Source organism: Hippoglossus stenolepis, chromosome 21 (genome assembly GCF_022539355.2).
Source record: "Hippoglossus stenolepis isolate QCI-W04-F060 chromosome 21, HSTE1.2, whole genome shotgun sequence".
Taxonomy (NCBI): domain Eukaryota; kingdom Metazoa; phylum Chordata; class Actinopteri; order Pleuronectiformes; family Pleuronectidae; genus Hippoglossus; species Hippoglossus stenolepis.
Genome location: NC_061503.1, coordinates 18,717,506 through 18,736,302, shown reverse-complemented (window position 1 = coordinate 18,736,302; position 18,797 = coordinate 18,717,506). Strand labels below are relative to the sequence as shown.

Below are 18,797 nucleotides of genomic sequence, written 5' to 3'. Positions count from 1 at the left end.
CAATCTAATGAACGGTAAAGCCATGAAAAGTCAGTTTCAATAAGACGGTCGTTTCTTGATTTATAGATACACAAATCTCCCCAGAAATGGAGCCACTATCCATATTCTTAGTTATTTTCAGGATTAGAGATATTTTTTGAATATTTTAAATATTGTAGATTTAGTGTTAAGCCTGTGTTTTATTTAGCCACTGTGTAAAAAGCAACATGCAAGCACCTGAACAACAACAACAGACACGTCACAGTGTCTCGGGTTCACCTGCACGTCACTGCAGCGGGGGGGGGGGACCAGGGGCGTCAGCAGATCTCCAGGGACCTTTTAATTCAAATTGGTGGGAAAATACTCTGATGTAAGTAAAAGCCGCTTCAATCTAATACAAGTCAGCAAGTGTCATAATTAAAAATACATATTACAATGTGAATGTGCATAGGTTTATTATTTGAGGTGTGTTTTTATGTTATAGATGTATTTTAATGAGCTGCTCAAGGAGCTAATTATAATTAATTACTAGTCATAGCTATTGCATCATATCTATTGCATTGTATCCATCTATCCATCTATCCTTTTAAGAAATGATATTAAGACAGTATTTATCTATATTGGTTGACTTGTATATAAACATAATATTTGCTCCATCCCCGTGTCCCTGACAGACAGAGACCGTTAGTCCACCACTCCTGCTCCTTCTGCTCCTCCTGCTCCTCCTCCTGCTGCTCCTGCTGCTCCTCCCGTGGAGCCCGGGGCCTCCATGTGCAGCTCCTCTCCGCCGCCCTGTGAGCGTCTCGGCCCGGCCTCTGCAGCCTCCTCCTCCTCCTCCTCCTCCTGCTGCTCCTCCTGCTCCTCCCGTGGAGCCCGGGGCCTCCATGTGCAGCTCCTCTCCGCCGCCCTGTGAGCGTCTCGGCCCGGCCTCTGCAGCCTCCTCCTCCTCCTGCTGCTCCTCCTGCTCCTCCCGTGGAGCCCGGGGCCTCCATGTGCAGCTCCTCTCCGCCGCCCTGTGAGCGTCTCGGCCCGGCCTCTGCAGGCTCCTCCCCCCGCGAGCGGGCCCGGTGCAGCTCAGCCCCCCGCGGTCAGTCCGCCGCCGCTCCGGTCCCTCCCCGGCTGTCATCGAGCAGCGACCGCGCCTGTGGACCCAGAGGATCCCGCAGGATCCCGCAGGATCCCGGAGGATCCCGGCAAACAGAAAGAGATGGTAAGAAATAATCTGTATTTATATATATGTATATTTAAATGATAAAATCCGGAGCAGGAATAGGAGCTTCCTCTTCGGTCCGAAAGTGCTGAGGCAGAGGTGTGGAGGAAATAAACCCACCACCGAGGGGAACTCATCGTGTTCAGGCTCATTTCGGTTCATTTCTGCGGGGTTGAACGAGCAGTAAACCCGGGTGGAGGTGCCGGTGTGCGGAGGAGGGGTCCGTGGCTGTTTTCAGGGGCTTTTCAGACGTAAACAAGCCGGAAAAAACAAGCTGCCACGTGGGTAAATGTGGGAGAATGTGGGTGTCTCCGGTTAAGACGTGGTGACAGTCAGTATCTGTGTGTATGTGACGAACCCAGTGGGAATCGAACCTCTCACAGGACGCAGCAGCTGCGCAGCATCACTTCTGTTCGTCCCGGGACACCGAGCATCACTTCTGCCCACAGACACAAAACAGAGAGCACGCGCACATCCTGCAACTCCTGCAAATATTATATTATTATATCCTTTCTACAAATATAGAGAATACTGGATACCAGAACTGGAATATGTGGCCAAAACTATGTGTGCACACGCAGGCACTTTGACTGATTTAAATATTCAAATAGCATTTCAACTGACCATGTGTGAGCCAGCTCCACAGCATCTATAACACACCTCTATAGCTCCACCTGGGAGCAACATGAACATAATAACAATAATTCACTCACTGAAGATTTGTATTTTCTTACATTCCTGATAATTTGTTGAAGTAATAAACATAAATAGACGATATATACACAAAGAGGGATGAATGGGAAATTCAAACATTGTACAAGTAGTGCAAAGAAATAACAGATCAGCAACAAACGGACAAGAAAATCAAATATGTTTTTCAAAATAAGACTTTTAAAGCTTTTAAATTTGTTCTCTCTAAACATTAAGTCAGCTGCGTGGAGCCGTGGAAGCAGCGAGTGTGACTCTGTACAAACTGGGAAACAGAATCCACCAGGCAGCATCTCTACGGCTCATTGATTCCTAATTTCTTTAATTCTAAACATGACAAATCAATATGTAACCCAGCAAACAGCTGATCCCAGTACGTTTCCTGTTTGGTCTCATCCCCTGTGAAATGGTAAACTGTCACGTGTGCGTCTTCAGGATGTGATGTGTTAGTAACAGGGACATGTTCTCAGGAGGAGTTTCCTCTGCTCAGGGGTCTGCACATCTGGATGGTGTTAGATGTCTTTGGGGGAAACTCTGCCGAGCGTCTGCACAGAGCGTGATTCATCCGAGGGGTTTCTCACGGGCGCGTGTTGGCCTCAGTCTGGACAGATTCCCTTTGCGTCCGCACGTACGTGTTTGTCCTCTCACCCATCAGACCCCTCCTTTGTCCAACACTGCTGCTCACAGTCTGGCCTGCAGCCCTTCAGGCCGTTTCCTGTTTGTAAATGTTAATGAAACTGAAGCACTGATCTGAAGGATGTAGAGAACCGACCCGAAGGGCTGCAGCTTATCTGGGATTACACTTTGCACCGGAGCCCAGGAGCCGGAGGGCAGTTTTCAGTCTGAATTAAGTTTCTCTCAACATTCTAGTAACTTTGGAGCGTTAGCATTTGGTCATTTCTCTCATGTTCAGGAAGCACAAACTTTTTGTTTTATTCATGCCTTTGCTGTGGAGCAACTGTTTTACCGTTGCTTGTATAGAAGGTAACACATGGACACTCGGTTTCTCTGCACTGCTGAAGGCCGTCATTGTCCTGTTTTCTCTTTACGCTGTGCTAATTTCCATACACGGCCCGGTGTTTGCTGCCCAGCAGCGTCAACTGTCACGGGGTCAGAGTGGAGACAGAGCTGAGGCGTTTGTTCGTTTGTTGCCGGCTCTAAATAATATGTTTAGAATAACAAACGACTGTGTGTGTGATATGAAAACTGTCACTAGAGGTGACGAGCCCACGGAGAAATATCTCCCAGCTCTGCACTGTAACGTCTTTCAGCTCGTTGTTTTGATCAATCTGGTTTAGTCACATCTGTCATCAGCACGACACACCACATCTTACCACTATTTTCTACCTGCACCAAACAAACCCGACAATATCAGCGAATTGCAGCTTAAGATAAGATAAGATCGACTTTATTGATCCCAGGAGAATTCATTCGTGGGGAACATCCAGGCGAGGGGCGGAGCCTGTAGAGCAGCAGGAGGCGGGACACGGCGTATAAACTCTGCTGTGGAAAGATCAGTGTTGTTGTTTCCAGCTCATCCACACCGGCGTCGGCCCTCATCACCAAAAGCTCTGGAATCTCCTCGTCTCACCAAGTTGACGTCTTCGTCTTCTACGTGTACGGCTCCTCTTCTTCATCCTGAGATGTTTGTGTTGTTCCAGTTTCACGTCACGTGTTAGAAACCTCGTCAACACTTCCACTCGCTTTTTACTGGAGTTTTTCCGAGGTTAGATTCATCCTCTTGGACCCATGCGTGTCTGTACAGAGACTCAGAGCAATCCAATGGTTGTTGGGATGAGTGGAGGAGCAGAATGACGGTGACAGCCCATAACAAGCAGCCCACTGCAGCCTGACTGACGTTTGCTCTTGTCGTTGCAGGTTTCATCCATGAAGCGGTGCCAGCAGTCACAGTGACGAGTGGAAAATGACTCAGAGGAATGGAACCGGAGGGAAGAGCGATCACTTCCTTCACTCGGAGTCCGCCGGTGCTTGTGCGAAGGCCAAAGGCCCGGAGGAGGAGAAAGTCCAGGAGGCCTGGTACTGTGAGTCCGAGGCGGGGGGGCATGGAGGAGAGCGCAGGGACTCTGTGGCTGTGACGGGGGAGGTCATAGCTCCAGATGGCGGCTGGGGCTGGGTGGTGCTGGTTGGCACCATCATGGTCCTGGCTCTGACCTTGGGCTTCCCCACCTGTGTGGGGATCTTTTACACTGACCTGCAGAATGACTTCCACGCCTCCAACAGCGAAACGTCCTGGGTGCCCTCCATCATGACGTCAGTGCTCCATGCAGGAGGTAACGCAGACAGACCTTCAGTTAGTTTCCTTCTCATTACATCTTCTGTGGCTCTGTTGCAAAGTTCCCACGCCCCGGGTGTTGTTATCATTACAAACTGCCCTTTAATGCCCCTCAACCTCAAGGTCATTTTAGATTCTGCCTGTTGTGGTTGTATGGATACAATGTGAAACCCGAGAGAAGGACTGTGTGTGTGCTTGGAGCTGTCTCGCTGTGCTGGTGTTGATTTAACAATGATCATTTCATGAGAAACCGTAGCTGTTATTACCCACAGTGTGATACACGGCAAGAACTCAGGGTTACACGGAGTTAGAATCCAAACTTCAGTATGTTATTCCTCAGCAGTGAATCACAGGATGAAATGCTCTGTAGCTGCTGCAGCCTCACCTGCTGTGATCAGTAGCTAATGGTGGCTAATGTGGTCAATTATTATTCTGACCTCCGAGTGTCGGATGTTAAAAGTCTCCTCTGCTTGTTTTAGTGTTTATCATTAACCTGTCGTCACCACCGCTGCTCACTGCTGGCGGCTGCTCAGTTACACGATTACACCAGCTTCCTTCTCTGGGACTTAGACGCACACTATTTGTCGTGTTTTGTTCAATAAAACAGGATGTCAACGTTTCAAAAGGGACTCTCTGACTTTATAAATGTAATAATATTCAAAAGAAACCAACTGTCGAAAAGTGGAGAACAAGAAATGACTGATAGGATATGAGTGAAGCCTCCGTGTGGGGAACTATTTAATGGATACACATTCCTAAATGATCTCAGACTTGATATTTAGGTGCTGCAATGTTTTTCTCTAGCTCTACGTGACTCTTAATCTGAAGGATTATGATTTAAAGATGTTTTGATCCCGTGTGTGTATGGAACTCTATCTTCCTCTGTCAGTGCTCGAGTCCTCGTCACCGTGTCCAGTATCTCTATCAGCCAGTAAAGTCAACTTCCTGCTGCTGTGACGCTCATGAGCCTTATGTAACCTGCATGAGGACAGGAAAGTAGTGTGGGCGGTGCGAGGCCATGTAAAGTCATCCGAGTGCATTAAGGTGAATGTCAGGCGGCTGATAAGATCGAATATGACAAAGTATACCATGTACTTATCTTTCCGTCGGTTTGATGTTTAATTCAGTGGCTGTAAGAACTTTGTAAGGGTTAGGGTGAAAGTCACTCAAGGTTTTTTTAAGGTCTCTATGTCACACGTTGGTGTGGTAACGATCCTCTTCCTCTTTCTACCAGATCCCACGTGGCCCGCACGTCACCCGCGTCATGTGGAGGGACAGTTTTCTGTTTTGCATTTTAACAAATTCTTAATTTAAGCGTCTCATGTAGATGCACAGATCCCAACTTCCCTGATGGTTGAATGTTAGTGTTTATGTTATGTAAGAAGTAACTGTGGTCAAGGTTTAGAGTAAGTCTCAAGGAAATCAATTTTGTGTGTGTGTGTGTGTGTGTGTGTGTGTGTGTGTGTGTGTGTGTGTGTGTGTGTGTGTGTGTGTGTGTGTGTGTGTGTGTGTGTGTGTGTGTGTGTGTGTGTGTGTGTGTGTGTGTGTGTGTGTGTGTGTGAGAGAGAGAAAGTTCTCAGGGTTTTTAAAGACAGAAATGCTTTGATCTTAAAAACAAACCTGAGTTTTAAGGAATGTGACAAGAATCTCAGGATTTTCTTCATTAATCTGCACGAAGCTCGAGTCACTCATCTCTGGCCAGTGAGGGCGGGACTCACACCGCCGCCTCCCTGCGAGCTTTGTGGGCTGAAGAATGGTTTTAGTGGAAATTGAAAGAAATTTCAATTTTGCCTGTTTTTATGTCTCTACTCCAGTTTTATTTTTTTCAAATTTGTCACAAATGTCCGATTGGAATCAAGGATTTTGTCGGTTAAAGGTCACGTGGACATCAAACAACACACCTGTGGTCATATCTCAGGAATGTACACGTTAATGATGCCGACCAAATCCAGGATAAGATTATAAAGTGATTACATTTTATATCCAAAGGGTCAAAGGTCAACTTGGCTGTGATTCCATAATGTTCTGCAGAAACACTTCTCTGTCCGTCCTCCAGCGCCAGGTGTCAACACATGGGGAGAGTGTTGTCGAGCTGGAGATTCACGTTTCCATCCAGGCAGCTTTTCCATGAATGAAAACTGATAATAAAGAAGAGTCAGATTATTACTGTGGGTTTTATGAGGCAAGGCAATTTTATTTATGAAGCTCTTTACATACACAGAGGTGGATTCAAGGTGTTGTACAGGAACATTAATAAAAAAGACAAACATTGTTGTTTCAAACAAATTTCAAGCAAAATAAAAGATGAAAAAATACAGAATTAAATAGGTAAAAAGATCAAGAGAGTTAAAAGAATAAAAATCGATAAATCTGCATCAAACTCTAAAAAAAGTTGAAAAGGGAGAAATAATACATGTATAACGGAATGAAATACAATGAAGGTATGAGCTTATAAAATGGTTAATTCAAATGAAAAAGTTGTATTCTTGTTTTGAAAGTTGCAATAGATGGAGCATTAAGATCAGTTTCGATGTTCAAGCACTCAGGCTCATTGAAGTCTAATCATTATCCACATCAGTCCCTCACGGCCCGGTCGCCTGACAACAGAGCCACTGGAATGTGCTTCAGTTGTGACGCCTCTTTAGTGACCAACACACAGCGTTGTGTATCGTACTGACGTGATTTCAAAACCGCCGCCTCCACCAAAGATTGTTTATGAGCAGCAATTGATGCAAACTGACGCGGAGGAGACGAGAACATTTGTTCTGCGTTCACCATTTTCGCCCTGAAACACAATATTCTCCTGCTGCCGTAACGAAACCTCACTCACAGCTGTGTGGGTCAACTGAACTGAAGCTACACAACCTGTGCATGCATGGATCTGTCCTATTGTGAGTTCCTGAGAGAACAGCCATGTTTTCAGTCATGCTCTCGACGGGTCGTTGAACTACTGCAGATTACGGATAGACTCAGGTTTTGTGAAATGCTCTGCAGGATTAAGAAAATGGCCTCGTGAGCCTTTAAGTCATTTCTGCTCTTGTCTTGGTTAAACTAAGAGCATTACTTTTATCCACAGGTCCCTTCTGCAGCGTGCTGGTGGACAGACTGGGCTGCCGAGCCACGGTCATGCTGGGCGGAGTCCTGAGTGGGCTCGGGATCGCGGCCAGCTCGTTCACGCAGTCCATCGGCGAGCTCTACCTCACAGCCGGGGTTATCACAGGTCAGCAAACATTTAAAGCATTTACTACACCAGCTGACACTTGACAACCTGTGGTGACACACAACTGTACACTACGTTACCCAGAGAGCAGCAGGTGAACGTAGTGGAGCGTTCGGGAGCCACAGGAGGAGGTGGAGACCCAACACGGAGCAATAACAGACTTAAATTCATCAGCTGGAGAAGAACATGACTCTACAATAAATGAGTTGGTGTTTATCAGATTGTTTTCGGGCTTTTTCCACCTCCAAGTGGTCAGAATCGATAAATGCATCTTTACGTCATCCTCAAATATAAAAAATGGTTTGGGATTTATATTGTATTTTATGACCGACTACATTCACATTCATACAGAGCTTCTATACGCAGCACTTTTCTATCACACATCATTCACGCTCTGATGGAGCAGCCGTCAGGGGAAAGGTCAGGTTCTGTTTCTTGCCCAAAGACGCTACCTATTATTTCAACAGAACTTTTCGTCGTTTTTATTTCCTTCTTTTTTCTCCCATCATTACAGGACTTGGTTTCTGCTTCAGCTTCCAACCAGCTGTGACAATCCTGGGACACTACTTTGTGCGCCGTCGTGCGTTTGCCAACGCCATGTCCTCCACGGGCACGGCCCTGGGAATGTGCACTCTGCCCGTCCTGGGTAACTACCTCCACTCTGAGCTGGGCTGGAGAGGAAGCTTCCTTGTTCTGGGGGCCCTCCTGCTCAATTGCTGCGTGTGCGGAGCACTGATGAGGCCCCTCCAGCCGCCCACGCGCCAAGGCCCGCCCCTGATGAGCCAGGGTCCCCCTCCACCAGAGGAGGACAATGTGAAGAAGGAGACTGGGTGGATAAGGACAATATGGAACTACCTGCTGGCTTCCATGAACAAACATATGGCATTTGGTCAGTTATGCAACAACCCGCGTTACCGTGCGTACGCCATCGGCATCACCTGGATGATGCTCGGGTTTGTGGTGCCCTTGGTGTATCTGGTTCCCTACGCCACAGCAAACAACATAGAGCAGAGCCAGGCCGCGCTGCTGCTTACCATCCTGGGTGTCGTCAACATCATAGTGCGTCCGCCCTTTGGCGTCATTGTCAACATGCCCTGGTTCAAAGGGCGACACATTTATGTATTCGCCGCGGCTTTGCTGGTCAACGGGCTCAGTAACAGTATCTGCTGCATCGGGCCCAGCTTCATCGTGCTGCTGTGGTATGTGATAGTCTACGGCCTGTCCATGAGTGTGGTGGGCTCCCTCATGTTCACCGTGCTCATGGATACCGTGGAGATGAGCTGCTTCCCCTCGGCCCTCGGCCTGCTCGCCATCATGGAGAGCGTCACGCTGCTCATCGGGCCTCCACTCGCAGGTAAACGTGATAAAGACGAGACGTGGTGCCTCGGAATGATTTCAGCTTCAGGCAGGTCGAATGTTTAGGTATTCCAAAATATCTCAGGTTGCTCACTAACCACGAGTGAGTCTCTTACATCAGTGTCATGAGAGCGACTTAAAGTGAAAGAAGCCATCTTTTAGGTCCACTAACACGGAGGAGGCGGGGGTTTATGAGCCATACTGCAGCCAGCCACCAGGGGGCCGATCCTGATGTCTTGGACGAGCCATAATGTCGTCCATCTTTATGTACAGTCATTGGTCAATTTAGTTTTGCTTAAAGGAGAGTATACTTATTATGATTATCAAGTTAGAATTATGAAAGTGCTTATTATATTATAGGTGTTATTATTAATGTTTAAAATCCCTCATGGAACCAGGAGGAGAAATCACACAGAAGACGGAGGAGCTGCATGTGTGTGTGTTCACGTCTTTAGGACACACAAGTTTCTGCCTGTTTTGTTACGTGAGCCACAGAAATACTGGAGTAGAAGTTTGGGCCCCTCGTGCTTCAGGCTGTAAATAACACATCAAGTCAATTTGGTCCGACCACAGGGGGTCTCAAATGACAGGTCCCTGTTTATCTGACTGCTCATAGGGCAGAATGTCAGAGGACGTCGCATGCAAGTTAAAAAACGTTTAGGTGAAGTTATCCATACAGTTCGCACATCTGTCCCGTTCCTAATTTCATCGACCTCTCAGATTTTGTCGTATGACTCCTTCCTGAGGTCGTGACCCGATGTCGGGAACGACTGTTGTAAAACCTAGCAGTCATTTGGAATTCATTATTTGGATCTGCCGCAATTAAACCACAAAAAACTAGAACGGCGCTAAAAGGGCACATTCCTCCGCCAAGGCCCAACAGCCCCCACATAAATTCACTAGATCCAAACCTCACCCACTCAGATTTCAATTCTCTAAATATGTCTGATCTTGTCATCAATATCCATGAATTATTCTCTGAGAAATCAAGGTGAATGTTGAAAAATGCCCATAATCCCACAGAGTTAAAGAAAACCTTTGCCCTCTGATCCGATTCCCCACCAAACCTCCAGGGCTCGTTTCCTGACCTTTACACACCTGGTGAAACCCTTTCCAAGAACACGTCTCAAGATGTTACAGTTGCATATCAGTTCCTTTCTTTGTAAACAAGGAAAAGTTGTATCCATATATATGAAGTGTTATAAATAAAATATTAACAAATGTCATGTTTTCTCGTCGCAGGAATCCTGATTGACAGAACCGGCGAGTACTACCACGTCTTCTTTGCCTGCAGTGCCGTCGTTTCCTCGGCCGCCGTGTTCCTCATCGTGTCGTTTCACTGCCTGGATAAGAAGGAGAGGAATGTGCAAAAGCTGAGTCAACCGTCCCCGCCGCCCGACCCCTCGAGGCCGGCAGGCGACGTGGCTCCGCGCTGTGAGTACAGCAGCGTGCCCACAGAGGGCTGACGGGGCTGAGTGAACCGCCGGCCTCTGAACCTGCTCCCACTGCACGTCGCCCTCGTCACACGTCACGCTCCGAGTCCGACAGGTTTCGCAAATAGCTCGTGATGTTCGGCAGATGGTGCAATGTTTACTTTCCGCGGTTGAAAGGCTGCGCACCCGAGTCCCGGGCCATCTGATACGCCATAAAAGTAAAAATAAATACTAGGACTTGTTTGACCAAGGTTTGATCCTGCGTACCAAAATGAACAGATGTGCACTTACACCCACAACGTGATTGTACTGCTAATTGTAAAATGCTGCTGATCTCATCCACACGATCACACAACAACTATCACAGATGAGGTGTCTGACTTCATCAAGCCTGAAGAAATCCTGTTTCCAGATGTTTCTAATGGGTGTTTGGCATGTGACCTGAGAAGATGAAACACTCTTATTGTGATATTCAACATCTCGTCCTAAATTCTAAAAAAAGGTTAAGCGGTGAAATCAAGGTGGTGAAAATACAAAGGAATCAATTATCAAGGAAAAGGCTGGTTTTATTATTTTGTGTTTTTCTTATTGTCAAAGAAAAATTCCCCAAAACAGCACATCAGTTAGTTTACCTCTACAGTGCATGTCACACAATACAGTCTCAGATCCTAGTAGTACTACATAGCACTAAACTACATAGTACTAAACTACATAGTACTCAACTACATAGTACTCAACTACATAGTACTAAACTACGTGACCCCGGGTTCAGTCATTTCTCAGAACATCTGGACACTGATGATTTCATGGCTCCGTGCCGGCGACACACAGATGTATCGTGTTTTCCGCTCGTCCGTCCGTCCCGTCGTCGAACAGGAAAATCTCAAGAACGCCTTGAGGGAATTTCTTCAAATTTTGTACAAACATTCGCTTCAGCTAAAGGATCAACTGACTAGATTTTGGAGGTTGAAGGTCCAATGTCAAGGTCACAGTGACCTCATGTGAATCTGGAATTTAATTTAATTTTATATGAGTCAAACTGCTTGTTCTTGAGAACATGATATATCAAGAACACGTTTCCTTAAGAACGCATCAAGAGAATTGTTTCGAATTTGGCACAAATGTTCACATAGACTGACATTAATCCATTCGCTTTCTGTGGTCAAAGGTCACAGTGACCTCACTTACTTACAGGAGCAGATAGTGCTTTTGTATGGGACTATTTTTAGCAGCGGATTAATACACATTTGGCTCGATGGGGATATGGGGACATAGGACAGTGTGTGTGTGTGTGTGTGTGTGTGTGTGTGTGTGTGTGTGTGTGTGTGTGTGTGTGTGTGTGTGTGTGTGTGTGTGTGTGTGTGTGTGTGTGTGTGTGGTGATTAAGGAAAATGTCACCCAGTGCAACCGTGTGAATTATTTAGTTTCAGTACGACAGTGGAGTTCTGTGGCTCAGAGGAATATTGATCCACAGACACACTGTGTTTATTAGAAGGATCTTTGACAATAAAAAAAAATCAGAATGTAAAATAAAACCAGTCTTATTTTTAAATGTCAGTAGCTGAAGGACTGTTACTGTCAGATTTGATCCGGGTATGAAAAGGAGAGTTGCTTGTTGTCCTGGTCTTTTTCCACATCTGCTTACAGCTTTATTAATTAAATGTCCATGTCCTCGTGGAGACATTAAACAGCCTAATGGATATTACACCCATGTGAAAGAGTTGCTTCAGATCATTGAAGGTTGATAGTAAAGATTCTGTTGGTCGTTCACTGTCGCACGTAGAAAATGAATGTATGCACAGTTCAAGTAAAAGAACCATGTTTCTCCTTTCGCATGCTTTTCATTCCTTTAATGGAACAGTGCCTTTTCACAGAAGCTCGTATCTTTAAAAGATCGTCGACAGCCACAGGATGATATCCGACGCTTTCTGGATCACTGGTCAGAAGCGGATGATTTCACACTTTGAAACATTTCAGGAGAGAATTATCTGAAGGGCACTGAGACGTCCGCAGCGTCCACACGGACATGTTCTATGACACTGAGTTTACCTTCAGTTCCAATCAGTTTTGTCTTTTGATGAATGAACCGTTAGACGATCACAGCGCCTGTTGACGTATGAACAAAGCTGATTCATGTCAGATTTATGTGAAATATACACTTCAGGTATTAACTGTATCCCAGTAAACAAACTGTATAACAAGAGAATCTATTAGTCCTCTTTAGAGCTTGTCTTGCTTAGGGCCAAATGATGCCTTTATTATAAATTCTTTATTTATATATAATGATCACGGGAAAAAATAAATGTTTGAATATCAAGTTTTTCTTTGTTGTGTTGTCTTTTTTGGAGGATGAATGATGAATGACATCTTCTCTTTGAAACGACATAAAAACATCTCTCTTCAAACTATACATGATTTACTGGTCTAGAAAATACATTGCAGCTCCAGATCAGATATAACTTTTTGTGTTTATTTGAAACTAATTTGTTCTGGAATATGTGTCACCAAAGCAAAAATATAAACTAAATTATAAGAGCCTTAACTTGACAGGTCCTGTATCTTTACCGTTTCAGGACATTCACACAAGTATAATAGGTAAGTACAAAATTGAAGTTATTGTATTATACTTGAAGAAGTTTCCCACTTTTTCAAAGAATTGGTTTTCATTATTTTAACTAGATTTATTAATGATTTACAGGTTTTTAATATTATTGGAAAGGACAAGGATTATGAAACTATTTTTTTCTGGGGATAATCGTAATGAGTATTTAGTTTTTACAAAGTAATGGATCAGTTGTTCGATGGAGAGCATAATCTACAGATTAATCCATAATGGAAACAATCACTAGCTATAATAAGAATATTCAATTGGCTCCCGCTCCCCCCACAACCCTCACGGTTAAAGGCATTGGTTATGAATGTATAATAATAATAATAATAATAACAACAACAGCAATAATAATGATGATGATAATAATAAAAGTCACAGGGAGCTTTTTCTTCCCGGAAGCCGGAAGAGCATGACAACAACAGCACAGACGGGAACTGGCGCCATCTTGTGTCTGTAACAGGAGACGACGGACAGATGTTGAGTTTCTGAATCAACGACGTCAAGTTTTAAAAATGTGAAAACAGATAAAAGCTGTGTGAAGCTGAAATGATCGGTTGTCGGTTCGTTAGCTCGTCGGGTTCAGATCTCCATCATCGAACCGGCGGCAGGAAAGTGAAAGTGAAAGTAAAACACGGCGCAGTTCGCTAACAGCAGCTCGGAGAGGAAACACACGAGATCAGATCAGCTTCCGAAGATCCACTGACCTGCAGGTGAGGGACTCGTTCAGAGACATGAGCCCGTGTCTTCTACACAGCAGCGTGGGAGCTAACGACCCACACTGCTAACACATACACAGGACATGGAGACTTGAATCTGTTTCTGTTTACAGCCACGTTACTACTTGATATCTGATAGAAAAGCTTAGACACCATAAGGTACGTGAACCTAAAGTCAAATACTTGTAAAAAGTGATTGACTACAACACATATATATCTATTATTATACAGTACTTTAAATGTAGTACTGTATACTATCGTTATTAGTAGTAGTAGTAGTAGTTGTAGCATTATTAGTAGTGCCATGTATTCCTTTGTACATTGTACTATATTGAACTATAAAAATACCATTAGTCCTGGTATTTACACTGTCGGAAGTACTGAGTACTAACTAGAACTAATCCAGTAAAGCATCTGTCTTTAAGGAAGCTACGTAAATGTAGTTCCTTCACATCTGACATCAGGATTGTCAGTGTCATCAATAGAATCTATAATAATAATAATAATGATAATATTTGTCGCTCTAGGATCCGATTCAGCCTCCTGCACGCTGACCCTCCGCCAAAGGAAAATGAATGAAGTGGTAGCCTGTGGATTTTTCAGTCTGATCTTGGACACAGTGCTGAGTCTGTCTCTGTGGGCCGGACTGGTGCTGCTGCGGTTCCCCAGCTGGGGGCCACTGGTCGGTGTTTGGACCTTCGGTGCCGCAAAGTGGGTTTTTCTCTACGTCTATACCTCCATGCTGACGGACGGAAAGCCCCGGGCTGTGCTCTGCAGGTTCGTGGCAGTCCTCTGCTTTCTCTCTCCCGTGTTTGAAAGTGGACGGTTCCTCATGGCAGATTCCTCTGAGGCTTACGTGGGCCCGGCCGGCGACCTCACCACGCTGCTCCTGGGCTCCGTGTCCTCGTCTCTGGCCTGTGTCTTCTGGGAAAACCTTTCCTGCGGCGATGGAAAGAAAAGAGACGCCGACACAGTGAAGTCCCGACAGCTGCTTATGAGGCTGTTGAAATACTGCAGACCAGACACCCTTTACATGATTGCTGCTTTCACTTTCCTCATCTTAGCAGTGATCTGTAAGTGTGAAGTATGTGTTTCCTATGGTGTACTTGTATATATGATTACTAGCTGTGCATACTGCGTCTACTGCATTTTCTGTCATTTTTCTATATTTACCACAACCAACTTAGCAGTGTGTGGAATCCTTCTTTCCAAACAGGCGACTCTCTCATCCCACTGTATCAGGGGAAGGTCATCGATATGCTGAGAGGTCCGACGCCTCAAAGCAGCTTCTGTTATTCAATTGGACAGCTGGCATTCCTCTCTCTCGGAAGGTAATGGAACAAAACTCCCGCTGTGTTACCACATCGCCCTGAATCGTACCAACAATCAGCTTTAACACTAAAATGTGATTTGTCTCAGTGAATCTTTTTGACCGCGTGTCCATGTCTCCGTCTCTACAGTGCTTTGTTCTCTGGCTTGAGAGGAGGGATATTCATGTGCACCCTGGCCCGACTGAACAAGAGACTGAAGCATCTGCTGTTCCACACGCTCATGCAGCAGGACGTGAACTTCTTCGACGAGAACAAACCTGGTGAGAAGCAGAATAAACATTCAAACCTTTCGCAGACACTGTGATCGCAAATCTTTATTTTGCAGAATAAACAATGCAGGAAGGATTTGCATTCGTGTTTACATTTTACCCCCCAAAAAACAATTGGAATATAATGTTCATAATATTGTTTTCAGCATTGTACAATCACCTGAAACTGAGAATTGAATTATTAAGAATTTTAATATTTGTTACCTTAGAAAGAGCCTTTATATCATATACACACCACTAGATGCCACTAGACCCTACACACTGAGCCTGTAATGTGCAGCCTCCACTCTTCCTGGAAGGTTTTCCAGCACATCTTCACTGAAGGGACTGGAATTAAGGGAAACCAGTGGAAAAACAACCCCTAATCAAAAGTAAACGGAAGTGTTGAATGTCTGCAGCCATGTCTGCATATTTCTGTCCATTAATTACATCTTAAAAACACAGAGAAGGTGGGACCAGTTTGACGAACTCTTTCTGCTTCTCCACCATCTTTTACAAACACTGTATCTTCTTCTTGCTGCTCTTGAATCAGGCCTTTTCTCTCTTTCACCACCAGGACCTCTGTCCTCCCGCCTGCACTCGGATGTGGACAAGATGGGCCGCACGGTGGCACTGAACGCCAACCTCCTGGTTCGCAGCACAGTGAGAACCTGCCTCATGCTCAAAGTGATGCTGGGTCTGTCCTGGAAGCTCACCGGGCTCACCTGCATAGAGATGCCACTCATGGCCTTAGTGCAGAACAAGTACAACACTTTGTCCAAGGTCAGTGTCGACTCATCCTGAACACAGCTCAGCTTAAAGTCCTCACTCACTCTTTCTTACTCAGAGAGTCACTATTTTCAGGTTAATCTCACCTCAATCGTGAGTTTTGGGACTTGACATTTCATTCGTTTCATGCAGCTCAGAACAAGAAAACTTTAACCTGTCACGTCCACTAGTTCTGCATCCGACTGATGTGAAGGATCCAGTTCATTTTCACTGAATCAGTCTGTTATTCTTTTGACGAACAGGAGCTGAAGGATCAGATTCAGGACTGTCAGGCTCGGAACACAGACCTGGCTTCCCAGACGATCGGCGGGATCCGTACAGTCCGCAGCTTTAAAGCCGAGAGCGAAGAAGTGAGGAGGTACAACGAGGCTCTGGACCAGATGAGTCGGATCAGGAGTCGTTCAAGAGTCTACAGTGCGGTCTTCCTCCTAATACGGAGGGTAAGGTGGCAGCAGTGAACATCAGAAGATGAACGAATGAGGTCTGGATGTTGTGGAGCTTGTGTTATATGTTCTTGTTTTTCATCGTGTTCCCTTCAGCTGGTGACTCTGACGATAAAGATCCTGATGCTGTTACAAGCCCGCAGTCTCATCTCGTCCGACCGGCTCAGCGTCGGCAACCTGGTGACCTTCTTCCTGTACCAGAAGCCCATGTCACACAGTTTACAGGTCAGACTAAGACAGATACTCATGTTCAAATGGTGGAATATCTACCTTATGCCAGTTATTGATTCTTTATTTTTGTCACAGGAGTTGTTGTATTGCTACGGAGATACGGTGTCCACAATGGGGGTCATCTCCAAAGTATTTAGTTACATCGACAGGACACCGAAGTACAAGAAGGCCGGAGATTTAGCTCCTGAGAGGCTGCGAGGAAGAATAGTTTTCCAGAATGTCACCTTCTCCTACCCTTCATCTGCTCCAGGTGCCAGCGTACTGAAGGTAACTGTGTGACAGGCGGTAAGTAATAGTTTGACTGTACCAGTGTTTTCATCACTTCACCATTACCGTGTTGTGTCCAGTCGATCTCTCTGGAGCTGCAGCCAGGCAAGGTAACAGCCCTGGTGGGTCCCAGCGGCAGTGGAAAGACGTCCTGTGTCAGTCTCCTGAAGAGACTGTATGAACCTCAGGAGGGACAGATCCTGCTGGACGGACAGCCGCTGCACCACTACAACCACAAGTACCTCCATCAGCAGGTAGAGGGTGCTGCAATCACTGCACCGAATGAAATCATGAAGGAATTCTCTTGTTCTCCCCATCTGTTTGTCCCGATCCCGTCAATCAGTTCTACAGATAAAGTTATCATCATTATTCTTATTTCTTCACTTTGTGTTTCAGGTGGCCCTGGTATCCCAGAATCCTGTGCTGTTTTCTGGTTCGCTGAGATACAACATCGAGTACGGCCTGAAGGACTGCAGCATCGAGAAGATTAAAGAAGTCGCGAAGAAGGTCAACGTGGATGAGTTCATATCGAGTCAGAAGAATGAGTACGACACAGGTACGTGTGTAACAGACGTGGTCAGCTGTTTGTAGCTTGATGTTTCTGACTTGAGACCAAAAGACACAGAAGAAACTGAAGAAACGACGAGACGCCTGCAGTCTCTGCTGTGTGTCAAAGCTAAACGTCATAACTACCTGTCTGTGTGAAGCACTTTGATAAACGTGTGTTGATTTTAAATGTTCTCTATGAAACAGATATCGGAGAATGTGGCAGCAAACTCTCAGATGGGTTGAAGCAGTGCATCGCCATCATCAGAGCTCTGGTTCGAGATCCGCAGGTCATCGTCCTGGACGAGGCCACCAGCAAACTGGATGTTAAAGCACAGCACACTGTGAGTCAGACAAGGAGACCAGTACCATAACCGGATTCTCAGATTCAAACTGGTTCCATATGCTGTAGGGTCCCAGTCCCAGTCTGAGAAATGATACCTGTGTGTGTTCACCACAGATTATTATGCAAAAGATTCACAACAACTCAGTCGCTTTGCCGGTCACTATTTATAAGTTCTCAGGCCGGTTTCCTGCCGTCACTTCCTGTTTCCGAGGCAGCGGCCTCCCGGGGATTCATTGTATTTAGATTCATGTCGGTATAACTCGGTGTTTCACTTTCGGGCTCTGTGCCTCAGGTCCTGCCGGAGATTCTGTCCCGTGGTCGCACCGTCCTGGTGGTGGCTCATCAGCTGAAGACTGTGGAGGAGGCCGATCACATCATCTTCATGGAGAACGGGGCGGTCGTGGAAGAGGGGACACACCGAGAACTCATGGCCAAGGAAGGACGCTACCATCGTTTGAGAGAGGAGCTCTTCTCTTCTCCAGCAGCGGAGCGAGGCTCAGGACTGAAAGTGTGAAAGCTGCAGTGAGATGTGCTCACGTGTCTGTCGTCCTGGTAACCGGCCTTTTTATCAGCTGGCACGTTACCAGGATATTTTTAGTGCAAAATCCATCAACATGAAGCCGTGTGGTAAAAAATATAAAATGTGTTTTTACTTTATCTGACAACCGCCTGCTCTCAGAAGTTTCACTGTCAATATTATTTTAAAGAGAGTTTTGTTATTTGATGTATTTTTGTTTTCGCTAAAGAAAATGATCAGACGTATAGAAATTTGTTCATAAACAGGATGTTTCATGTTTTCATTCGTCCAAATCCAATCGTGCTGCTTTGATGTGAGAACAGCCGGACGCTGTGCCGGGTGCAGGGTGATGAAGTGTTGTCTTAACATTCAATGAACCAATCAGGGGCCTTCTCCTGTTAACTCTAAACACCAGGTGTGTCTGCACTGCATTACTAATCCAGGGGCCGATTTCCAAGATAATAAAAAAGAACAGTGTCGCCTCAACCAGATCCTTTGTGTGTAACAACTATGTGAATAATGCTGAAAATAACACTGAAATCCTGCACCACTG

General features: G+C 45.6%; 2 protein-coding genes across 3 annotated transcripts; both read left to right on the top strand.

Annotated features, from left to right (window-relative positions):
- Positions 1-707: 707 nt before the first annotated feature.
- Positions 708-12,516, top strand: slc16a5a (solute carrier family 16 member 5a). Its single transcript, XM_035144890.2, has 5 exons — positions 708-1,189; positions 3,776-4,188; positions 7,267-7,410; positions 7,925-8,764; positions 10,009-12,516. The coding sequence occupies exons 2-5, from the start codon at positions 3,822-3,824 to the stop codon at positions 10,230-10,232; spliced, it is 1,575 nt and encodes a 524-aa protein (XP_035000781.2). The 5' UTR covers positions 708-1,189; positions 3,776-3,821; the 3' UTR covers positions 10,233-12,516.
- A 728-nt stretch (positions 12,517-13,244) lies between these two features.
- tap2t (transporter associated with antigen processing, subunit type t, teleost specific) lies at positions 13,245-18,735 on the top strand. Of its 2 annotated transcripts, none has more exons than XM_035145058.2 (12): positions 13,245-13,520; positions 14,054-14,599; positions 14,743-14,857; positions 14,987-15,117; positions 15,683-15,888; positions 16,137-16,334; positions 16,434-16,562; positions 16,644-16,835; positions 16,916-17,089; positions 17,232-17,391; positions 17,589-17,725; positions 18,020-18,735. In XM_035145058.2, the coding sequence occupies exons 2-12, from the start codon at positions 14,098-14,100 to the stop codon at positions 18,239-18,241; spliced, it is 2,166 nt and encodes a 721-aa protein (XP_035000949.2). In that variant the 5' UTR covers positions 13,245-13,520; positions 14,054-14,097; the 3' UTR covers positions 18,242-18,735. The 2 variants fall into 2 exon arrangements, with proteins under 2 accessions (XP_035000949.2, XP_035000950.2); XM_035145059.2 differs by having other exon boundaries at positions 13,245-13,685.
- Positions 18,736-18,797: the final 62 nt, after the last annotated feature.

Bases quoted from the DNA above. Each gene is read 5' to 3' on its own strand.
- slc16a5a (XM_035144890.2), top strand. From the start codon at position 3,822: ATGACTCAGAGGAATGGAACCGGAGGGAAGAGCGATCACTTCCTTCAC. The intron at 4,189-7,266 runs GTAACGCAGACA...TTTTATCCACAG, and splicing joins GTCAGTGCTCCATGCAGGAG to GTCCCTTCTGCAGCGTGCTG. The intron at 8,765-10,008 runs GTAAACGTGATA...TTCTCGTCGCAG, and splicing joins CATCGGGCCTCCACTCGCAG to GAATCCTGATTGACAGAACC.
- tap2t (XM_035145058.2), top strand. From the start codon at position 14,098: ATGAATGAAGTGGTAGCCTGTGGATTTTTCAGTCTGATCTTGGACACA. The intron at 16,335-16,433 runs GTAAGGTGGCAG...TGTTCCCTTCAG, and splicing joins TCTTCCTCCTAATACGGAGG to CTGGTGACTCTGACGATAAA. The intron at 17,726-18,019 runs GTGAGTCAGACA...TCTGTGCCTCAG, and splicing joins ATGTTAAAGCACAGCACACT to GTCCTGCCGGAGATTCTGTC.